Genomic DNA, 25,254 nt, shown 5'->3' with positions numbered 1-25,254 from the left:
CTGTGCCTCTTCCTCTTCAGGACTGATGTCCTTTACACAGAAGCTATTGATCAGCTTTTTTTCTCCTCACGCTGAAAAAAAAAAACAATTACTAATCTTGCGTTATTGGCTGACAGCTGATCATGTGGTAAGGGGCCGGGATCAGTCCCTTACTCTGATCTGTGATCAGTCGAGTCTCATTGACTCAGTGATCACAGCGCGCGCCCTGCAAAGTAAGTCATTCGGCTATAGCACGGATCTGAAGGGGTTAAGATAAAAATACCCCTAGAATACTCATGCCACGTGCAATTTAACAAAGGTATGCTGTAAACTATGCTCAGTTTTCTATTTGTGCCGCATCGTTCTCTTACTTTGTGAAGTTCCTGCACAGCGCCGCCATCTCCAGTGTGGGCATCTGAAGCCACAGTGTCCCCCTTCCTGGATTCTATGAATGATGGCTACCCAGCATGCACCTGCTGATCTCAGGCATGTGCAGTGTGGTGCAATCTTGGTCAACTTGTCATGCCAAGCTGACCAAGATTTTCCATAGACACCAATGTTAAATGTTATTGGAGCCGTGCCATGCCAAGCTGACCAAGAATTTCCATAGTCGCCAATGTTAAATGTTACAGGAGCAGTGTCATGTCAAGTTGACCAAGATCTCCCAGGAGCCAATGGAAAACCGGAAAGGACAACCGTGGTCAAGGCCACTAAAGGGGCAAATGAAATTAGATATAGGCTTAAATCAGGTGAGTGAACAGAAAACAAAATAATAAATTGCCAATTAATTTTAAGGATGCACATTAGTGCTGCATGGTGAGGAGTGAAAAATGTGGGTGGAACGCCACTTTAAATCTCAATAGTGAGCCAAGATTCAAACCATTGAATTGTGTTGATGGGGGAATCGAGCAATTTTCTCTCCTGCAACCTGTGCTTGCAGAAAAAAATAAAAAATAAATCGCACCATATAAAGTCTGGCCTAGACTGTGTGGAGACAGAACCACCATGAGACCCTCCAGAAATACCCAGAATCAGTCTCGTCACCTTCTCCTTAGAAACATTTAAACAAAAAAAAGAGCTGGTGTTTTTTTTTGGGGGGATTTACACCCACAGTATATAGTTTAGATTTTAGATGTCAGGAGTTGCTTCTTTAGTAAGCAAACGCTTCAAATTGTGTTTTTTCTTACTTATTTTTAGACCCCCTTAGTGTAGGGATGACAAGGCAACTGGCAACATTATACACGATGGAGCAACATCTATACTCAATAACAAGATACTACCACTGAACTGACATACTCCTCACCTGACAATTATATAAAGACAATTTTACACAGAAAACACTCTTCTACCTCATCTGATCCAGATTTATTTTTTTTATTGCTATTCATTGACAAGTTTAAAAATGCAGAAAGATCAATTAAAAGGGGACTCTTGTCTAAAAACTCATCGTGCACGTCATATAGGCCAGTACAGGGTGCATTTAGCTGCAGTTGTTGATCCACTTCCTACCTACACAACCTTGCCAGATAAGATTCTCTTTAGAGAAAGTAATTCATGAGATTCAGAGATACAGTACCTGTATTCTCTTTCTTGTAGTATTTCAACAGGATCCAGTCCCTGAGGCTTCTGAATGGGGCTGATGCGGTTCTGTTTCTGCTGGAGCTGTACAATAGGAGCTGGCTGCCCAGGAGTTGGCTGGGGAACTGATGGACCTGGCAGAGCAACAGTGGGAGCAGCTGTAGGTGGTGCTGGTGATGGCCTTCCACTTGGGGGCGGCACAGCAAGTTTCTGAGGAGTGCTTGCTACACCAAGATCAGTAGTTTGTCCTGATAAAAAAATTAAATAAAGCTCAAAAGGTCATTAGACAATCACACAATTTTAATATCCATGTACAGTTTGAGTCTGTTGGAAGTAAAAAGATAGAGGATCTAATTAAATTATATAAAAACCTTCCCTGTTAAAAAAACAATGTTTGATATAATGACAACTAACACAGGAGATATTCTTTTAGACATAGGATACAAATATAACAACATTTCACATAAAAAGCAATGTTAGTCTTTCTTGTGACAACACTACTTCTAAGCACTGTACATACAAGGTGTGAACCATATCTGAGATTTACCTTCTGCCCATGGTTTAGGAGCCATGCTAGCTGCATGCCCAGCCATTCCTGGAGCTGGTCCTGTCCCGGAAGGGGGAACTCCCATTGTATGCATTCCCATACCTTCATAAAAAAGGAAAAATGAATGAAAACTGCAGAAAGGTTTGAACTTAATACATGCTAAACAATGTACTTGGCAAGCACATAATAAAGAAACCCATCAATCACTGAGGCAGTGTGAAGTCCCCTCCAGTTTCATTAACATTTAGCTGCCCTGCCTCCTTCCCCACTCCCTCTCTTAGCAAAGGTAATTTTTTCTCCTTTACAACATACTTTGTGCAGCAAAGATGCACTTTTGCTTTTCTCGCCTAGGGGAGACTTTCCCCACCCCCTGCAGGTGCGTAGATGTGCCCCTTGCTGAACCCCCTGCAGTTTGGCTTTAAAGCAAACCGGTCAGTGGAGGGTGACATCAACATGGGTCTGCACTACATCTTACAACATTTTGACTATCCATAAATGTATGCACCAATCCAGTTTGTGGATTTGAGCTTGGCATTCCACAATATTACTCGAGAATCCTCCACTCCAAACTCACCCACCTCACTGTGCTCACCTCTACCTGCCAGTGAATTACCAAACTTATTGACACACAGGAAACAGCAGGCGAGACCAGAGAAAAATCATATCCAACCACTGGACAGTCAGTACTGGTGCTCCCCAAGGATGTGACGTGGAAGGCACAACCGTCATCCATCTAATCCGAGATGGCGACAAGTCAGCATACATGCATGAAACAGAACTGCTGCCCCTGTGGTGCAGTCCTAACAACCTGGAGTTTAAACACACTCAAGAAGTTAAGAGTGGATTGCAGGAGAAGACCCCCTCACACCATATTTAACAGTACTGTGTCAACTGCAGAGACTTTGAGATTTATAGATCTATATATTTCCCAGGAGCTGAAGTGGACATCCAATATCAACACAATCCTCAAAACCCCCCCAGCAAGAGATGCATTTCCTGTGCCTGCTCAGAAGTTCAACCTTGCCTCAAGATCTGCTGATAGAATTGTATACTGCAGTAATCAAGTCTGTTCCATGCATGTCCATCACTGATTGGTTCAGCCTCCAAACAGGATAGGAACAGACTACAGCAGACAGTCAGGTTGCCAAAAAAAATAATAATTGGTGCTGATCTGCCTACAATCCAGGCCTTCTACAACTCCAAAACAGGAAACAGGCAGAGAAGATCAACACAGACCCCACACATCCTGGACATCATGTTTCATCTGCTCCCCCCTCTGGTAAGAGTGTACTCACACACAATCTGACTTAACAGTTTATTCTCCCAAGCCACTAAACTATCCAAGATCTGAATTCCCATTTGTACTCTCTACTACTTACGGTAAGCTTTTAGATGTTTAGGCTTCATGTACACGGGGCTCCTGAACGATTTAACTTGACAGATGGTAACCGACGTTTAAAATGTCCGTTTTGCCTTGTTTACATGCAGAGTTACCGCATTTAGAAGCGTTTGGCGCTTGAAATGCCTGTAAACTCAGCTTCTGAACAAATTTTTTTGCTTTCCAAAAAAATGCCTCTAAACTCAACTGCCTAGAAACTACTATAAACGACCCTGTGTACATGGACAGATAAGATAACATAGGGGAGAGTTCAATGGGCATCTAGTAACTGTAAACATCACTAGACTTGTACATGTACCATTTCAATTATGGCGTTTGTGTGTAAATGTCGTGTATGTTGTACACACAGTGCCTTGAAAAAAGTATTCATGCTCCTTGAAATTTTCCACATTTTGTCACGTTACAACAAAAATTTTTAATGTATTTCATTGGGATTTTACATGATAGACCAATACAAAGTGACACAATTGTGAAGTGGAAGGAAAATGATAAATTGTTTCTAAATTTTGTACAAATAAATGTGGAAAGTGTGGTGTGCATTTGTATTCAGCCCCCTTTATTCTGATGCCCCTAACCAGGGTTTGACAAATTTGCTTGGAATCTAGGAGCCAGATAAAAAAAGGAGCCAGAAAATGCGCCCCGTCCCGCCGAGCTCGCGCGCAGAAGGTAATGCATTCGTGAGTAGTGCCTGCATATGTAAACGGTATTCAAACCACACATGCAAGGTATCGCCGCGATTGGTAGAGCGAGAGCAATAGTTCCAGCCCTAGACCTCCTCTGTAACTCAAAAGATGCAACCTGTAGAATTTTTTAAACGTCGCCTATGGAGATTTTAAAGGGTAAAAGTTTGTCGCCATTCCACGAGCGGACGCAATTTTGAAGCGTGACACGTTGGGTATTAATTTACTCGGCGTAACATTATCTTTCACAATATAAAAAAAATTGTGCCGACTTTACAGGCGTCATATTTTTTAATTAAAAAAAAAAAAAATTCCCCAAAAAAGTGCGCTTGTAAGGCCGCTGCGCAAATTTGGTGTGACAGAAAGTATTGCAACGACTGCCATTTTATTCTCTAGGGTGTTAGAATAAAAAATATATATAATGTTTGGGAGCTCTAATTAGAGGGAAGGAGATGGCAGTGAAAACCGTGAAAAACAAACACATTAGAATTGCTGTATTGCTGTTTTACTTGTAATGCCAATGGCCACCACTAGATGGCGCACCACAAGCTCACAGAAGGAAGCTTAGGCGTGCAGAAGGCCGCAAAGCCGCGGCCTCAATTATCGGCCGGTGCGGCGGGGGAGCACGGAGACACAGGATCCGGTGTCCCGTGCGCCCCCACCTCCCCTGCCGCGCGATCGCGGCGGGCCCGCGTCGGCCGGTATTTGAGGCCGCAGCTTTGCGGCCTTCTACAGGCCTAAGCTTCCCCGGGCGCCAAGTCACTATTTCTCATCGCAATTGCGACCGGATTTTGTCGAGCCCTGCCCCCAACTAAAATCTAGTGGAACCAATTGCCTTTAGAAGTCAGCTAATTAGTAAATAGAGTCCACCTGTGTGTAATTTAATCTCAGTATAAATATAGCTGTTTTGTGAAGACCTCAGAGGTTTGTTAGAGAACCTTAGAGAACAAACAGCATCATGATGGCCAAGGAACACACCAGACGGGTCAGGGATAAAGTTGTGGAGAAGTTTAAAGCAGTGTTAGGTTATCAAAAAATGGAGCACTGTTCAATCCATCATCCAAAAATGGAAAGAGTATGGCACAACTGCAAATCTACCAAGACATGGCTGTCCACCTAAACTGACAGACCGGGCAAGAAGATCATTAAATCAGAGAAGCAGCCAAGAGGCCCATGGTAACTCTGAAGGAGCTGCAGAGATCCACAGCACAGGTGGGAGAATCTGTCCACAGGACAACTATTAAGTGGCAAGAAGAAAGCCACAGTTGAAGTAAAGTCCCGTTTGCAGTTTGTGAGAAGCCATGTGGGGGACACAGCAAACATGTGGAAGAATGTGCGCTGGTCAGATGAGACCAAAATTTTACTTTTAGGCCTGAAAGCAAAACGCTATGTGTGGCAGAAAACTAACACTGTACATCACTCTAAACACACCATACCCATCGTGAAACATGGTGGTGGCAGCATCATGTTGTGGGGATGCTTTTCTTCAGCCAGGACAGGGAAGCTGGTCAGAGCGGATTGGAAGATGTATGGAGCCAAATACAGGGACATTTTTGAAAAAAAACTGTTAAGAATCTGTAAAAGACTTGAGACTGGGGCGGAGGTTCACCTTCCAGCAGGATAGCGGCCCTAAACATACAGTCAGAGCTACAATGGAATGGTTTAAAACAAAGCATATTCATGTGTTAGAATGGCCCAGTCAAAGTCAAGACCTAAATCCAATTCAGAATCGGAAAAGACTTGAAAATTGCTGTTCACAGACGCTGATAGAGCTTGAGCTATTTTCCAAAGAATAGGCAAAAATGCCACTATCTAGATGTGCAAAGCTAGTAGAGACATCCCCAAAAATACTTGCAGCTGCAATTGCAGCAAAAGGTGGTTCTACAAAATATTGACTGAGGGGGCTGAATACAAAATGTACGCCACACTTTTCACATATTTGTAAAAAATGAAAAGCATTTATCATTTTGCTTCCACTATGTGCCACTCTGTGTTGGTCTATCACGTAAATTCCCAATAAAATAAATTTAAATTTTTTGGTTGTAACATGGCAAAATGTGGAAAATTTCAAGGGGTGTGAATACTTTTTCATAATTATATATATATATATATATATATATATATATATATATATATATATATATATATATATATATATTATATATATATATTTTTTTTATATATATATATATTTTTTTTTTTAAGATGTCAGGTAAAATTGAAATAAAAAAACAAAAAACAAAACGGGCCTTGTCAGTCAGAATAAAATGACAATTAAATGTTAGAAGAGGCTTTTGACAGAAATCAAAATCAGCATTCAGATCGAATTGTCAAATGACAGTTCTGAATCACACATACAAGGGAATGCCATTGTTATCTCTCCACAACATTAACAAAAAGCAGGGAAAAAAAAAAACACACACACACACACACACACACACACAAGGCCTAGCAATTTGTCCCCCAAAAGTATTTGGCCGGGAGTGTTTGCAGAGGCATTGGATTAACATAACCATTTTGCATACTCCAATGGGATCATTATCAATCAGGTAAGGGGATGATCAGCTGCTCATATTTAGACACCATAAAGTGGAATTCCAGGCTCAAAGTCTAAAACTGCTTTCATTCCTAACTTCTGTACTCATTACCCTGTAAAAGGAATCAATTCCCAGGGTGCTCCAGTCCAGTCACGTGCTCTTCCCAGCAGCCAGCTTCAGGGAGGAGAGAGCGCGCCAACAGCTGCATAGTCTGGGCAGCTAAGCCACTCAGACGTACAATGGGGCAACCGCTGTCAGCTGTCCTTTCTCTCTGCTGAAGTTGACGCTGTGAGCAAATCACATGACTGGATTGGAGTGCCTGGCAATAGGCAAATTTATGCATATTCCTTCTACATGGTAGTTAGCATAGGAATTATAAGGATGGGAGGGGGAGGGATGACAGAAAAGGAGAGATGGGATAAAATAGCCTTCATGCTTTGTTTTAAAGAAAGAGTAAAACTTGAAACAAGCCTGATCACTTACCTGGAGGTTTGTAATTACCAAGGGGTTGTTGTGGTGGTGGCTGCTGTTGTGTTTGAGGCGGTTGCTGTGGTGGTGGTTGTTGCTGCATTGCGGGCAGTGTCCTCTTTCCCTGTACAGCTAGTTGCAGATTTTCAGACAATGGCTGTCCTCTGGCTAACATCTTATAAGCCAATATTTGTGCACGAAGCTGGTGAAGTTGCACCTGGCTAAATGCTGAGGGACCACGACTTGGCTGGCTTATCACTTGCTGCTCCCCTTGTATCATGAGTCCAGGTTGAGCTGGTGGTATTTGTGGGGGTGTTGGGCCTCCACCTGACATTGGACTTGACACATGTTCTGAAGCCCCCAAGGGGGATGGATGAGGAGACATGTACCCTAAAAAAAACAAAAAAACACACCACATCAAAAAATATAATGCAAGACACTATTAACTGTTAAATAACATCAAGCATTTGCCTATGAATGCATGTCAGCCTGTGTCAACCTGTCAAAATGACCACTAATGTATACATTTTAAGTGTGTTTTAACCAAGTACCTTGGGGGTTATGCCATACGGCTCATTCTTCTGCCCATGCTGCAGCACCTCTTGGAAATAAATGTACTATACAATTGTGTGGCTCCTTCTGTGTGTGATGAACTGTAACCATTCCTATATTAGGACACACACACACACACAATAATATATATACATACACAAACACCTTTGTGAATGAATACAGCTACATACTGATCGATCGATCGATCGATAGATATATGGGATGCCCAGTAGAATTAATCACACTTCAGTATATATACACACTCCAGCACAACTCTTCCTGCAGACTATCATTCCTCAGCTCCTACAGCACTTCGCTTACTTGAACTGTCAGGCACAGCTAGCACAAAGTGGTTAGGCCTGACACTGGCTCAGCCAGGCCTCAGTAATTGCCCTTTGCAGGACCACTTCCCCCTATAGTGTAGCAAAAATAGAAAGTTTCTGGTGCTAGCTGTCCTGCATGCGGCTCCTGAACCCAGTAACCCATCTTCAGGCCCTGCCAGCCCTTCTCCAATGCCCACGACACCACATTCCACTCCTCTGGTTCTGCACCCATCCCAGACTGCATTCTCCCAGTCCTCTCAGGCCTGTGCATGTCGCTCACCAGCCCTCTTGGCTGCAACCAGTTGCTCCTTTCCCTGGAGACTTGCCTGGCAGTGCTCTCTCCTCCACGATTTCTTGGAGGGCCCTGTCTGCACCCGAGTCCAGGCCCAAGGTCACCCCCCCCCCTCCCCCAGACTGGGGACCTCCCTCAAAGGCTACCAGACAAGCCTGGAAATTTACCTACACTAAACAAAAACTCAATAGCACACTAGAGGGTGCTACACACAAACATATGAATATTACAGTTGCAATAAAAAGTATGTGAACCCTTTTGGAATGATATGTATTTCTGCACAAATTGGTCATAAAATGTGATCTGATCTTCATCCAAGTCATAACAATAGACAATCACAGTCTGCTTAAACTAATAACACACAAAAAATAAAATGTTACCATGTTTTTATTGAACACACCATGTAAACATTCACAGTGCAGGTGGAAAAAGTATGTGAACCCTTGGATTTAATAACTGGTTGAACCTCCTTTGGCAGCAATAACTTCAACAAAAAGTTTCCTGTAGTTGCAGATCAGACGTGCACAACGGTCAGGAGTAAATCTTGACCATTCCTCTTTACAGAACGGTTTCAGTTAAGCAATATTCTTGGGATGTCTGGTGTGAATCGCTTTCTTGAGGTCATGCCACAGCATCTCAATCGGGTTGAGGTCAGGACTCTGACTGGGCCACCCCAGAAGGCGTATTTTCTTCTGTTTAAGCCATTCTGTTGTTGATTTACTTCTATGCTTTGGGTCGTTGTCCTGTTGCAACACCCATCTTCTGTTGAGCTTCAGCTGGTGAACAGATGGCATTAAGTTCTCCTGAAAAATGTCTTGATAAACTTGGGAATTCATTTTTACTTCGATGATAGCAATCCGTCCAGGCCCTGAGGCAGAAAAGCAGCCCCAAGCCATGATGGAGATGAGTGAAGATCTCAGCCTTTTACCCAATTATTGTATGGTCTCCTTTCCTCTCATGTGTTTACAATCCACGGACCGCATGCATGCAAGAACCTAGCACCCTTGCCACCGGAGAAGCTCTAGTTGGATCCCTGAGTTCCTGTGGATGGAGGCCCCGGCCGGGCATTGTTTTAAATGCTGTTTAAGCTTACCCTTCTGGTAAGCGGCTTTCCATTAGGTGGTGGGCTCTCACTCATAATAGGACTCACAGAGGAGTTACCCGTTATGCTAATGGACACTTATTGAGACTATATTCAATGCAATTTGGGACATTGTCTTAACGTCCCATACACTTCAACCCAATCTGTTGTTTTTCCATTGTTGGCACAGTTTTTTTTTGTTTATTGTTGTTGTGTTTATCCCACCATTACTGCAGCCTTTTTTTGTATTTGATTTTGTTTATATATTTGAGATAGCGCAGTCTTTTTTGCATTATAGATTATATGACAAACATCAGCAAAACAGAAATTAAGCAGAACATCCTTCATGGTAATGTTTGCCAGAGGGCCTCTATTTTTGGGCAGGAAGAGGGGAGATTGAAAATCAAGCTTGCTGTGAACATACACAATTTTTATTTTGCTCCATCACATGAGACTTGCAGTCTCATATTCAGTATACAAATATTAGGTGTGCATGACCTTATTCTCCTTAAGGTGAGAGTGATTGCATGAATGCCACAAGTGAGATAGAAAGTATGTTACAAGTACCTTGACTGTGCTGATCCATTGGGCTCTGGGGAGGACCCATACCAGCATGTGGAGGCCTCATGTTTGAGCTTTTCATAGTAGCACAGTGAATTTCATCAGACATTCCTTTGTCATGTATGCTCTCCATGGGGGGCTGAAAAAAAAAATAAAGTTATGTCATAAAGCCACCTGTAAAGCATCAGATCACAAGTAACTGCCTTTTGTTCAAACATAACCGCATTGTTCAAACATAGAGCAGGGAAGAAAAAAAGCACCATCTAACACTGATTTCCACACTTTAAAGTGGAGCTACCCTGCATCTGAGCACCACAAACCAAAAAGACATTTAATTAATTGAAATCTTTAAAGCAAGCTCCCCCATCCCTGCATGCTATATTTTGTGGAGACATTACTTTAGAAAACAAGTACCTAACATTTTTGGCTGTGACCATCTTGAGCTAAGGGCAGATAATTCATGCAGCATTCATTGTAATCCATCTGCCCTTAGCTCAGGCATGCAGGCAGGGGGATGTGATTAACTAAGAAAACCCCTGAGATATGTGGCATCATTTGCGTAGGCCTGGAAGCCAAAGTAACTGAAGATAGATACAAAAAAAAGATAAAAACTCTTAGGCTCCATGCACACTGGACACTAAAAAAAGCTAGTAGCTTTGCAGGGAGCCTTTCAACGTTTAACATTTTTGCAATAGCATTTATTAGCGTTTTAAGCTTTATTTATTTTTTCCATAGATCAAAAAACACACACAAAAAAAAAAAAACTGACGAGCTGTGTTTTTTAGCGTTTTGCGTTTCTTTTTTTTTTTTTTACGCCAAAAAAACTGCACTTTGAACAAGATTTTTGGGCGTTCAGAAAAAAGACCAAACTCCACTGCTCATTAAAGCTGTAAAACGTCCATGCGTGCATGGACACATAGGCTAACATAGAGTGGAGTTTATGGGCCTTAAACATAATATTCTTTCCTATCTAGAGATATAAAGACAGCAATTGCCAACATCCTAAGAGCCGGTTCACACTGGGGCGACTTGCGATCCGACTTCATGTCGCCTCAAGTCGTCCCAAGTCGTGCTGTAGAGAAAAACAATGAAAGTGAATGGGAGTGTTGTTAATACACACGACTCAAGGCGATCCGACTTCAGAAAAGGTTCCTGTACTACTTCAATCCGACTTGTAGGCGATTTGTACCCATTGATTTCAATGGAAGTCGCCTCAGAAGTCTGATCACTGTCTTATCTGAAGAGACTTTCCAGGAAGATAACATACATCTCCTGCCCCCCTCCCTCCCCTAGAGCTGATTGTTGTTTGATTGGCCACTGGAAAGTCTCCTGTCCTGGAGACACTTCAAGTTGTGTTGTAAATCGCCCCAGATCGCCCTGTGGTTCATGCTCAAGTCGTGTCGGAGTCGCCTCTGAAAGTCGCACTGGAAGTCGTGTCGCCCTAGCGTGAACCGACTCTAACTTTCTTCTAAAAATCCTTATTGTCAAAACAAAGTAAGAACTTTATTACCAAGTTCACACTGGCATGGAAAGCGGCCATCCGACGGGCGTTTTTAACACTCAAGTGCTTATGCAGTTACCGTAATAAGGCCAGCACACAGTGCTGCTCACATTATCAAAACATGAAGCGTTCGCGTTGGTTGGCTTCCAAACCTCATGTCAAGTTTGAAAGGAGTTGAAGCAATTCAACACTTTCCATGCAAGTCTATGGCAACGCACCATAAATGCACCTGCATGCATTTGCAGCATGCTAGTACATCGCTGGTAATAGTAGGCACTGGTGTTAATTTTGCCAATAATAGTTAATAGTTGACTAAATGAATACTATTTTAGTCAACTAAAATACAACTAAAACAGAAACAATTGAGATAACTAAAATACGACTTGACTAAAATGCCATTTTAGTTTTAAAGACTAAAATTAAATTGAAATTTGACTTAAAAATGAACACTGGTCTGTAGTGCATGTTCATACCTCAATACCATAAATAATAATATGAGATTTTTCTCTCCAGCGGTATATAATGAGTTTGAAAATTGTTAACTAATGCATTTCAATTTGATTATACCCATTAGATTTTAGACTAAAATGTCCTGGATATTTAGTCGACTAAATACGACAAACAATTGCAGAAGACTAAAATAGGACAAAAACTAAAATGCCATTTTAGTCCCAAGACTAAAACTAAATCAAAATTTGCTGCCAAAATTAAACACGATAGGCGCTTGTGGTGCAGTTTTACTATGCAAAAAACGTGTGTCAACCACAAACATACATGGGGCGCATTTTATAATGCTTATTAAACGCACCTATTTAAGTGCATTAACGCTATATGCGCATTTGATGCACATCAGTATTTTGAACAAGTGTGAACAAGCCCTTGAAGCAGAGCTCCATCCAAAGGGGGAAGTACCGCATTAAGTTGGCATTTCATTGTTTTTGGGGTGAGCAGTTACCTTGTTTTGACAGATACCCCCTCCCACTTCCGCTCAGATCACCTAGGCCAGTGATGGGGAACCTTGGCATCCCAGATGTTTTGGAACTACATTTCCCATTATGCTCTTGTACTCTGCAGTGTAGTTGAGCATCATGGGAAATGTAGTTCCAAAACATCTGGGGTGCCATGGTTTGCCATCACTGGCTTAGGCGATCCGAGTGAAAGTTCTCCTTTCCCTCTTTGCAGTCATCTGGGACACGTCACAGGTCCCAGATGGCTGCTGGACCATTCAGGACACGCAGAGCGACACACACATGCGCAGCTGTCACAGCCGGATGCCCACAGTTGAAATGCCGGCGAGAGAAGAGGGAGATAAGCAATGGCTCAGGTAAGCACATCGCCGAATCGTGGGACAGGAGAGGGTCTGTTTATTAAAATATTAAAAATCAGCCGTTGACTTTTAATAAAACATAGAAACGACTGGAGCCCCACGTTCATGTGCATGTTTGTTCTGGGACAGTGCCGCAGAAGACACTTAGTCCAATGAATAAAGTATGCATCAGTCATGCAACTAACATTTGATTTCTTAGCAGTTGCAGTCTCTAGATTTTCTTATTACAGGTTGTAAAATTTAAGGTGATCATCCTTGATTCTGGCTTCACCACCAAGCAAGCCAACACAAACAATTCATTGGGGCTTTCAATATGCCAAAAAAAAAAAAAAAAACAATGTATAGGATTCTTGTAACAACATTTCAAACAAATTAACACATATTGTATATATACAATCTATACACATCCAAATGCCCAAACAAGGGTTCCAAAATGTCGCCATCAACTAGATCACCCCCAGGGATAGGGCATTTTCTCAACTCGTTTCATAGAAAACAGAGGCGGCATAAAGGATTTTATAAATAGTATCTTTATAGGTTTTTAGCCACATCCAAAAACCAGAAGTAAACATGTTTTTGCTATGGTCCTCGTTTAACAACGGTTAGGAAAATATTAAAGTCACACAGGGATTGCACTGTGCCAGTCAATGAATTAATCCTTGTGTTACCATATTAAGCATTTAATAAAAAAACATTTATTGCCAGCCATGAAAATGCCAGATTAGAAACTCTCTCCAATTCAAATGTTTACGTGTTTAACCACTTAACCAGTTCCCGACCGCCGCATGTATATGTACGTCCACAATATGGCACGTACAGGCACATGGGCGTACTTGTACGTCCTTGCCTTCTAGCGGGTGGGGGGTCCGATCGGGACCCCCCCCGCTACATGCGGCGGTCGGGTTCGCTCGGGGAGCGATCCAGGACGACGGCGCGGCTATTTGTTTATAGCCGCTCCGTCGCGATCGCTCCCCGGAGCTGAAGAACGGGGAGAGCCGTGTGTAAACACGGCTTCCCCGTGCTTCACTGTGGCGGCGCATCGATCGAGTGATCCGTTTTATAGGGAGACACGATCGATGACATCAGTCCTACAGCCACACCCCCCTACAGTTGTAAACACACACTAGATGCACCCTAACTCCTACAGCGCCCCCTGTGGTTAACTCCCAAACTGCAACTGTCATTTTCACAATAAAGAATGCAATTTAAATGCATTTTTTGCTGTGAAAATGACAATGGTCCCAAAAATGTGTCAAAATTGTCCGAAGTGTCCGCCATAATGTCGCAGTCACGAAAAAAAAAAGCTGATCGCCGCCATTAGTAGTAAAAAAAAAAATAATTAATAAAAATGCAATAAAACTATCCCCTATTTTGTAAACGCTATAAATTTTGCGCAAACCAATCGATAAACGCTTATTGCAATTTTTTTTACTAAAAATAGGTTGAAGAATACGTATCGGCCTAAACTGAGGGAAAAAAATGTTTTTATATATGTTTTTGGGGGATATTTATTATAACAAAAAGTAAAAAATATTGCATTTTTTTCAAAATTGTCGCTTTATTTTTGTTTATAGCGCAAAAAATAAAAACCGCAGAGGTGATCAAATACCACCAAAAGAAAGCTCTATTTGTGGGGAAAAAAAGGACGCCAATTTTGTTTGGGGGCCACGTCGCATGACCGCGCAATTGTCTGTTAAAGCGATGCAGTCCCGAACTGTAAAAACACCTTGGGTCTTTAGACAGCATTTTGGTCCGGGGCTTAAGTGGTTAAGGACCGCCTCCTGCACATATACGTCGGCAGAATGGCACGGCTGGGCACAAGCACGTACCTGTACGTCCTCTTTAAGTGCCCAGCCGTGGGTCGCGGCGCGCGCCCGCGACCCGGTCCGAAGCTCCGTGACCCGATCGCCGCTGAGTCCCGCGATCGGTCCACGGAGCTGAAGAACAACGAGATCTGTGTGTAAACACAGCTTCCCCGTTCTTCACTGTGGCCCTGTCATTGATCGTGTGTTCCCTGATATAGGTAAACACGATAAATGTCACACGTCCAGCCCCGCCCCCCCTACAGTTAGAAACACAAATGAGGTCACACTTAAACCCTTCAGCGCCCCCTAGTGGTTAACTCCCAAACAGCAATTGTCATTTTCACAGTAAACAATGCATTTTTATAGCATTTTTTGCTGTGAAAATGACAATGGTCCCAAAAATGTGTCAAAATTGTCCGATGTGTCCGCCATAATGTCGCGGTCACGAAAAAAAATAAAAAATAAAATAAAATAAAAAATAAATAAAAAAAAAAAATCGCTGATCGCCGCCATTAGTAGTAAAAAATATCTATTTGTGGGAAAAAAAGTACGCCAATTTTGTTTGGGAGCCACGTCGCACGACCGCGCAATTGTCAGTTAAAGCGATGCAGTGGCGAATCGCAAAAACTGGCCGGGTACTTTACCTGCATGTCCGGGTCTTAAGTGGTTAACAAATGCAATACTGGGCACTTTCACCCCCTTCCTGTCCAGGCTCATTTTTTGCTTTCAGCGCTGTCGCACTTTGAATGACAATTACGCGGTCATGCAATGCAATTTTTTGTTGGCAACAGAGAGCTTTCTGTTGGTGGTATTTAAATCACCACCGAGTTTTTTTTTTGCAAAAAAAAAAAAAAAAGACCAAAAATTTTGAAAAAAAGTTTAGGCAGCCCTGTATTGGTGTATAACACGCACACACGATTTCCCCCTGATTTTAGGAGTAAAAACTGCAAGTTATACGCTGATAAATACGGTAAGTAATTTCCCTCATTCACTGATGTGCCCTGATTAGGCGGCATTGATATGCATCACTGATGGGCACCGATTGGCATTTCTGCACTGATAATCATTGCCCTGATTAGCTGTGCAGGTCTCCCCTGTGAGGAAATGCCGCTGATCGTCAGTCCAAGGAGAGGAAAGCTGGTAACTGGCATTTCCTTGTTTACATGTGATCAGCTGTGATTGGACATAGCTAATCACATGGGTAAAGAGACTCGTCATCGGCTGCGTCCCAGGGACACAGCGCGCCGCTGATTGCCCCCATAGCGCGCAAGCTCGGCGAGAGTGTGACAATGTCATATGATGTCGTTCCAGAACAAGAGAGACGCCCGTCATTTTACTATATGGCAGGCAGTGGTTAAAAAAGAGAGTGTATGGAGTGTGAAGGATCATTAACTATGTTCTGGTTTCATTTGTTGGTCCCTGCTGTATGCCAAAAGAAGGGAGTCAATGTCGTGAGGGAATATGGCATATTTTAGACTAAAATAGCAGGTTACGTCAATAAGGTGATCACCTACAATACTGATTATATATATATATATATATATATATATATATATATATATATATATATATATATATATATATATATATATATATATATATATATATATATATATATATATAATCATTTCTGAAATCTGACCACCATGTTAGAAGCAGGATGTTTCAATAATTTTTTTTTACAATTGCTAAAAAAACAAAAATTTCTGCCGATAAAGTAATTTCACATACAGTATATATACTCTTATTTCAATATTATTACCTTTGATACCAATTCATCTTACCTTGTGCATTTGATGCATGCCCTCTGGTGGATAATCTGTGCCCATGTTTGAGAGTGGGTGAGAGACACTAGGAGGTCCGGGGCTAGGACCCATCATACTGTGTACAGATCCTGGAGAAGGTCCTGGTCCTGGACTAGGTCCTAGGATGGGGCCCGGTGAAGGCCCAGGCCCAGGAGATGGCCCCGGGTGAGGCATGGCACCCGGGTCTGTTGGTGTAGACATTGGATGTTATGTGCCTGAGAAAGAGAAAAGGATAATTAAGAAATGAGTGGCACATCTTTAAATGTACACATTCGTAAAATAAATACTAAAACTAAGCTCTGGCACACACAACACCTAGTGGTCTACAAATGCAGGATGCATTCTGAAGTCTCTTTCCGTTTCTGTCCAAGGACAGGATCCAAAACAACGGACAGCGACATCACTACCCCTATACCAGTCTCCCTCTGAAACTAGCCACTGTAAAATAAAGCTCAATGGGACTCAAAAGTTCCCTGCTTAAAAAACAAAAAAAAAAGGATTAAAAACACAAAACACACACACCAAAGTAAACCAAAGCATACCAATACTACAAACATCAAAAGTAGCAATACTCTGCCCTAGATACTTCTAGACGCATTTACTGTATGATTGATTTCATTGAATATTACTGAAGCAGAAATAACTATTAAAGCATTTTATTAAAGAATAGTCTATGAATGAATTGTGTCACATGCAACAATAAAAGTTAGATTTTTTTCAGGGAATAAAGAGGTTACGCTGCTGTTTTTGACCCAACACTTGCATGCCCAAAATTAATTAGTTCACAGCAGGATAGATTTGATTTATATCAAGTCAATTGGAATCAGGATTTAAAATTGCTAGTATAAAGGATTTATTTAAATCAACTCAATATAAATCATAAAGAGCAACCGTCATCTCTGTCCCGCAGCGGCTCTTCCTCTGACCCGCTGTTGACTCACTGACAGTCACATTCACTTTAACGGGATGGCTGGTGATGCGGCAGTGATACAACAAGGTGAGGGACGTGGCAGCAGCAGGTGAGTGGATGCCCATTAACAGGTGTGGCCATGATGGATCTGAAATGACAGGTGCTCTTTAATTGCAAGGACTTATTCTTGCTGGCTGGGCCTATTTTGGCACTCCTCTCCTACATGCAAAAATCATATTTTTTTTTCTAGAAAATTAATCAGAACCCCCAAACACTGTATATGTTTTTTTAGCAGACACCCTAGGGAATAAAATGGCAGTCATTGCAACTTTTTATCTTTTACAGTATTTGCGCAATAATTTTTCAAATGCCTTTTTTTTGGGGGAAAAACGGTTTCATGAATTAAAAAGGTAACAAAACAGTAAAGTTAACGCCGAGTAAATAGATAACTAACATGTCACGCTTTAAAATTGCGCACACTCATGAAATAGTGCCAAACGTCGGTACTTAAAAATCTCCATATGCGACGCTTAATTTTTTATTTTTTTTTACAGGTTACCAGTTTAAAGTTACAGAGGAGGTCTAGTGCTAGAATTGTTGCTGGTGCTCTAACGCACGTGGCGATACCTCACATGTGTGGTTTGAACGCCGTTTACATATGTGGGCGGGACTTATGTGTGTGTGTGTGTTCGTTTCTGAGCGCGAGCTACTGGGGATAGGGGCGTTTAAAAAAAAAATATTATTTTATTTTATATTTTACTTAATTTATTTTATTTTTACACTTTTAAAAAAAAAAATAATAATAATTTGATCAATTATATTTCTATTACAAGGAATGTAAAACATCCCTTGTAATAAGAATGGTTTGTGACAGGTACTCTTTATGGAGAGATGCAAGGTCAATAAGACCCCACATCTCTACTCCAGGCTGGAAAGGATGAGATCGTGAAAAAAAATTAACGGATCTCATGCTTTCAACCACGATTGCGGCTTTGTTTACATTCCGGTACCCAGGCGTGACGTCATAACATCACGCCCGGGCCGCCGACGATCATAGAGATGACTGGTGACCATCTGTTCACCAGTCATCTCTATGCCTCTCATCCGGTGCGGAACTGCCGATATGATCATTCTTATGATCATTCTTATGGTGCACAGAATCGCCGGCTGAAGAGATGGATATCTGAATCATGCCTGTAGCTGCCCCCACTGAAATTCCAAGACGTCATATGACGTCCTTGGGTGGGAAGTGGTTAGAATCTTTAATATGTGCAATCAAAATGATGGTTTCTATTTAGAATAATAAGGTGTGAGGTTAGTAAATATTCCCAAACTGGGTCTCTCTTACGGCCTGCTGCCATTTTTCTCCTCAAAAGGAGGAATAAAGAACTTCAAGCTATGCGAAGAGAGAACACAAGGTTTATAAGCTGCTTAGGTTTCACTTTCATTTTTACTGCTTGCACTTCCTCCTTACTTAGAGCCTGGTACAGATGCATTTCTCTTCCAACAATCATACAGTTTTTACTGTATATAGATTTGCAAAACAATGGGGTTTTAATTATCTCATGGTTACTGTGAAATTGTCAATGCAATGCAGTGCATTTATTGAATGAGTTTACCAAAAATGCAAATATTGCAGAATATACAGGCTCATGCTACATACCTAAGCTCTATTTCATGCTGAATAAATTAAATTATTATTGTTTTTTAAAATAGAAAACGATCTTCAGATAGATTTTTTATTTCAAAAGCATTACATAAAATTTGATTTGGGGAGCGCACACAGGAGTGTCCGTGCCTGCCAGGTCCAGAGGACCCGGCGCATCACGGATCACGGTAAATCGCCGCTAATAGCGGCGGTTTACCACGTGATCGCTCCGTCCAATGACGGAACGATCACTTGTAAACAAACTGGTGTCATGTGATGACGCCGATTCCTCCCTCCACTCTCTGTACCGAGCGGTACAGTGCGAGGGGAGAGGGGAGAGAGCGGAGGCAGCAGCAGTGCTGTGGGCTGGATCTGTGACAAATGCAGTCACAGATCCAGCCATCCATCCATCCCTGCTCAGCCATCCCTGCCCAATACCCTACAATACATTGCCCCATACTGTGCAATCCCTGCAATACCCCGCAATGCTCTGCAATACCCCGCAATGCTCTGCCCCCTCCTGCTTCTACCGACTCAATGCTACAATCGAAGCCAGGATTGTTTGTTTTTTTCAGGCTTCCCAGCCTAGGAGGTGAGATGTGGAGTCTTATTGACCCCATATCTCACTGTAAAGAGGACCTGTCGTGCCATATTCCTATTACAAGGGATGTTTACATTCCTTTTAATAGGAATAAAAGTGATCAACTTTTTTTTTTTTTTTTTGCGGAAAAACGCGTCAAACTAAAGTAAAGTAAAGTGAACAATAAAATAATAGGATTTTTTGTACTCACCGTAAAATCCTTTTCTCTGACGTCCATGGACGGACACAGCTCCCACCCCTCCTTTTTAGGTTTGTATTGCTTGTTACGAACTGAGGCTGCATGCTGCAGTGAGGAGGGTTATGTCTGGAGGGACCACCCCCTGGGCGGGGCTGTTCAACTCTGTTAATGTAACATGTATTTAACATGTTTCTGCCTAGTCCTCTCCTGTAAACAGGGAACATAACCCACTTGTCAAGACTTAAGGAGCTGTGTCCGTCCATGGACGATAAGAGAAATATATATTTTTTAAAGCGCCCCTGTCCCCGTGTGCTCGCATGCAGAAGCGAACGCACACGCAAGTCCCGCCCACATATGAAAACGGTGTGCAATTTTGAAGGGTGACATGTTGGGTATCTATTTACTCGGCGTAACTTCATCTTTCACATTATGCAAAAGAATGAAGAAAAAATACTAATTTGCTAAATTTTATAACAGGAACAAAGAAAAATTCTTTTTTTTTTTTTACAGAATTTTTAGTCTTTTTTCTCTTATAGCGCAAAAAATAAAAAACCCAACGGTGATTAAATACCACCAAAAGAAATCTCTATTTGTGTGAAAAAAAAAAAAAAAGGACGAAAATTTCATTTGGGTACAATGTTGTATGACTGAGTAATTGCCATTCAAATTGTGAGAGCACCGAAAGCTGAAAATTGGTCTGGTTATTAAGGGGGTTTAAGTGCCCAGTGGTCAAGTGGTCAAATAATATTAATAATAAAAAAAAAAAATAACACACTTTGATCATTGATTTTTAGCCAACCCTGGTGAACAGCATACCAAAATTCTCTTCATCACAGTATGAACCATCCTGCATTTTAGCGCCTAACAACCAAGTGGGAAAAACCAAATCTTGTACTTGACACAAGCCCTTGGCACTTGCCAACCAGCCTATAGTAAAAATTACAGATACACCGAAATTTCGGCAATGGCGTCATCTGCCTTTTGCCAATAAGAGAAAGGTGCCAGTAATGGCACTGAAAACGCATGCGATTTTGCTGTGCTCATGGTGCGTTTTTCATAGGTCATCTGACTCAAAAACTGCATAAAAAATGTAACACCTTTATTGAGGTGTTCTTGCTGCGCTTTCAATGCATTTCAAAGGGGAGATACATTTTGGTAACAGACCAAAAATTCCGCAAGCAGGATTTTAACACCACAATGGAAGCACAATGGTCCAGTGTGAAGACTTCCATAGAATTTAAAGGGATGGACTTTTCTTGCTCTCAAGTTGCCAAAAATGTCAGACAAATTCAAATTCATTTAAATTCATGATATTAAATTAAAAATTTGAAAATAATACAATTACAGGTGGTCCCCGGGTTACAAACAAGATAGTGTCTGTACCTAAAGAGGAAATTTAGACAGTTTTTCATCTTTCCATCTATTAAATCTTCTGCCCTTGTTTTAACTTTGGATAGTACATTTTTTTTTCTTCTGCCAGTAAATACCTTATACAGCCCACTTTGTTTCTTGTCTGGTAAAAAAGCCTAGGCTTATGACATCATGCACCGCTCTCTCTCTTACTTTTGGGAGAGTTTGCTAAGGGATGGGGGAGTTGCAAGAGGGCCAATTAGAGCTGCAGAGCTGGAGTGTGCCTCTGTGTAAATCCAGGAAGTGAACAGACAGCAGCTTCATCTGCCCAAAGTTAAAATGGTCCATGGACGTTCTCCCAGAGAATCGTTCCCGTGCACCCCCTCAGGCACGCACAAGCGTTCATCTGTGCTCGCCAGGTTCACGGGACCCGGAGCAACAAGGATCGCGGTAAAGAGCCTTTACCACGTGATCGCACCGTCCAATGACGGCTCAATCACAAATGTAAACAAAGCAGGGACAAGGGATCACTTTGAGTTCATCGCTCTCCTCACACCGATGCAGCGTGAGAGGAGAGCAATTAGAGACAACTGTAAGTGCATTTCAGTGCCCCAGCAGTGCCCAATAGTGCCACAATAGTGCCACATCTGTGACATCAGTGCCACCACAGTGTTCTGCAGTGCAGCCTTTACCAGCCACCAGTATGGCAAAAAAATATTTTACCACAGAGGAGGCCTACCAGCGTCTATGCATGACCGATGAGAGCAGCGGGGAGCTCTCTGAGTCTCAGTCCGATTCGGATTCAGCCTATTAACCCGTTACAAGCAGCGGGTCTGATACAGAATCAGAAGAGGAACGTTTGCACGTTAAAAGAAGGCGTTCTGGCGTGGAGCAGCAGCAGCCTACCACTAGGAGAGCAGTGCAGTCCACCTCGAGAGCAGTGCAGTCCACCTCGAGAGCAGTGCCACTGCAACAAAGGCCAGGCACCAGTAGGGTGTCCTCTCCACCCCAAAGGGATAGGGGCCATGCCAGCCTTCCCTATGGCCTTCAAAACCCCCTGTAGCTTTCCCCTAATTCCGGAGCAACAAATATCCCCCCTTTCACCACACAGCCAGGTGTCCAGGTGAACAAAGATGATTTTGCCATGCTTGATTTTTTTCATTTGATTTTTACGGAAGAATTACTATCATCCATTGTGGCCCAGTGCAACCTCTTTGCACAGCCATACGTAATAAAGCAACCCTGGTTCCAGTTATGCCCGTCCCTTTGAGTGGAGAGAACTAGCTTTAGAGGAATTCAAAATATTCTTAGGCCTAACTTTCAATATGGGTCTCTCAAAAAAAAAAAAAAAAATTACTCCTATTGGTCTACCAAACACATCCACCACATGCCAGTCTTCTCATCCCGTATGCCCAGATCAAGATACTTAATAATTATGCGGTTTCTTCACTATAAATGATAACACCCAGTGCCCTCCCCCGAAATGACCCAGCTTTTGACAAATTATTTAAAATTCGGGCACTCCTAAATTATTTCTCTGAAAAATTTCCCCAGTTATATATCCCCGAACAGAATATCTCCATGGATGAGTCCCTTGTAAAATTCTCAGGCAGGCTGGGCATCAAACAGTTTATCCCCAGCAAAAGGGCCCGATATGGGGTTAAAACGTACAAACTTTGCGACCGAGCTACGGGGTACATCTACTCCTTCCTGGTGTACCAAGGGAAGGACTCCCAACTGCATCCCCCTGAATGCCAAGAATACATTAGAACCAGTGGAAAAGTGGTCTGGAAGCTTGTCTATCCACTCCTTGGAAAGGGATACCACCTTTATGTGGATAATTTTTATACTAGCTTGCCCCTCTTCCGCAATCTTTACCGGAGGGACACCACAGTAAGAGCCAATAGAAAGGGCTTCCCGCAAAAACGTGTCAATGAATAGCTACGACGAGGGGAGACGTAATCTTTGCGGAACCAGGAGCTATTGGCTGTCAAGTGGAGGGACAGACGAGACGTCCACATGCTCACATCAATCCACAACGACACCTACGTGGAAGTCCCCAAAAGAAACGGCCCAATCGAAAAACCATCTTGTGTCTATGATTACAATTTGTTTATGGGGGAAGTGGACTTCAACAATCAGATGATTGAACCCTACCTTCCCTCAAGAAAATCCCGACACTGGTATAAGAAAGTGTCCATTTATTTCGTCAGTTTGGCCTTGTATAACAGTTATGTTATTTACAAAAAATCACATAGAATCCCGTATCCTATCTGCACTACCAAGAAGAAGTTATCACCGCCCTTTTGTACCCTGAAGGCCCACCAGAAAATATTCGCTCCGATTGCGTGAGCAGACTCCACGAACGCCACTTTCCTGAGAAAATCCCTGAAATGTTTGACCACGTTTTTTGCCTACCTCTTGGATTGATCTTTTACCCTGCTATGCTAGTGGGAACACAGGGGTCTCACAGATGTGAGGGGCTCCAGAATTGTTTTTCTGGATGAAGAAATCTAATTTTTTTAGTTTTCTCATTCCCGGATTAGGGTCTGGAGACTCGGAGGCTTCAAAGAGATTTTGGGTGGGAGAAGCCTGTACCCCTGTCCCCATTCTTTCCTGGCCTGCTACTTGGACCATGTTCCTGCTTACTACCAGGACCAATATTGCGGCACTTCTGGCAATGTCTCTACTTGCACTGGCCTGTATATGGACAGTATCCCTGCCTGTACAGACTATGGACAAAATTCCTGCCTGCTGCCTGGACAATTCTATTCACTGTCGCTGACCACGTCCATGCCTGCTGCCTGGATCAGGGCTCTCCTCCTGTTGACAATTCCCTACTAAAACCACAGGTAATCTTTTTTTTTTTTTTTACCCATTACTCAGCAGTATTTTAGGGTTTAATTCTTGGTATGTACATGCTGTGTTAGAAATATGAAGGGCCTTCAAAAATGTAATAGATTGTAAGGAAATTGGATGTGTAATATATGTCCCTAGAACACCTGATGGTTCTTCTTGGATGTTGGGCCTCTATGTGGCCAGGCTGTTAAAAAAAGCTCACACATGTGGTATCGCCATACTCATTTTTTTCCACATTTTCCAAAAACATCTGGAAAAAAAATGAACCTTTCAAAAGACTCATTATGCCTCAGATTATACGTTGGGGTGTAAGCTTTCCAAAATGGGGTCACTTTGTGGGCTTTTCTATTGTCCTGGTGCTCCAGGGCCTTCAAAAGTGTAATAGCTGGTTGAGAGATTAGATGTGCAATTTATGCTCCTAGAACGCCTGAAGTTGCTACTTCAGTGTTGGGCCTCTGTATGTGGCCAGGCTGTGTAAAAGTCTCACACATGCGGTATCGCCATACTCAGGAGGAGCAGCAGAATATATTTTGGGGTGTCATTTGTGGAATGTACATGCCATGTGAGAGAAATAACCTGTTATAATGACAATTTGGTGTGAAAAAAAAAATCAACATTTTGCAAAGAATTGTGAAAAAAAATGACAACTTCAAAAAACTAACTATGCCTCCAACTACCTTGGAATGTCTACTTTCCAAAAATGGGTCGTTTGGGGGTATTTGTACTTTACTGGCTTGTTAGGGTCTCAAGAAACGAGAGAGGCTGTCAGTACATCAGGTGTGATCAAATTGATCAATTTTCAGTAATTGGCACCATAGCTTGTAGACCCTATAACTTTCACCCAGACTAAACAATATCCACTATTTTTTTTTTTTACCAAAGATATGTAGCAGTATACATTTTTGGCCAAATTTATGAGGAACAATTACTTTTTTGCAAAATTTTATAATAGAAATGAAGAAAAATTCATTATTTTTTTTTACAAAATTTTTGTTCTTTTTTCATTTATAGCGAAAAAAAATAAAAACGGCAGAGGTGAGAAAATACCACCAAAAGAAAGCTCTATGGGTACAGTGTTGAATGACTGAGTAATTGTCATTCAAAATGTGAGCACCAAAAGCTGAAAATTGTTGTCAAGTGGTTAATTGACTGATGCTGCGTACACACGATCATTTTTCGGCATGAAAAAAAAAACGATGTTTTTTCGGCATGTAGAAAAAACGAAGTTTTTCCAACATCATCATTAAAACGACGTTGCCCACACACCATTGTT

At 42.0% G+C, this 25,254-nt stretch overlaps 1 protein-coding gene across 3 annotated transcripts in view; it reads right to left on the bottom strand.

The window, feature by feature from the left end:
• The window catches only part of SMARCA2 (SWI/SNF related, matrix associated, actin dependent regulator of chromatin, subfamily a, member 2), a 266,143-nt gene that overhangs the window by 203,757 nt on the left and 37,132 nt on the right, over window positions 1–25,254 (bottom strand). For all 3 annotated transcript variants that reach the window (XM_040357227.1, XM_040357235.1, XM_040357243.1), the window contains exons 2-6: window positions 16,415–16,650; window positions 10,004–10,136; window positions 7,204–7,578; window positions 2,105–2,206; window positions 1,556–1,805 (exon numbers count right to left, since the gene is read on the bottom strand). In XM_040357227.1, the coding sequence (XP_040213161.1) occupies window positions 1,556–1,805; window positions 2,105–2,206; window positions 7,204–7,578; window positions 10,004–10,136; window positions 16,415–16,636 (1,082 nt within the window). In that variant the 5' untranslated portion in view covers window positions 16,637–16,650. The remainder of the gene's footprint in view (window positions 1–1,555; window positions 1,806–2,104; window positions 2,207–7,203; window positions 7,579–10,003; window positions 10,137–16,414; window positions 16,651–25,254) is intronic.

Source organism: Rana temporaria, chromosome 1 (genome assembly GCF_905171775.1).
Source record: "Rana temporaria chromosome 1, aRanTem1.1, whole genome shotgun sequence".
Classification (NCBI taxonomy): Eukaryota; Metazoa; Chordata; class Amphibia; order Anura; family Ranidae; genus Rana; species Rana temporaria.
Note: the sequence above shows the minus strand (reverse complement) of the source record. Positions and strands in the feature narration are given on the sequence as shown.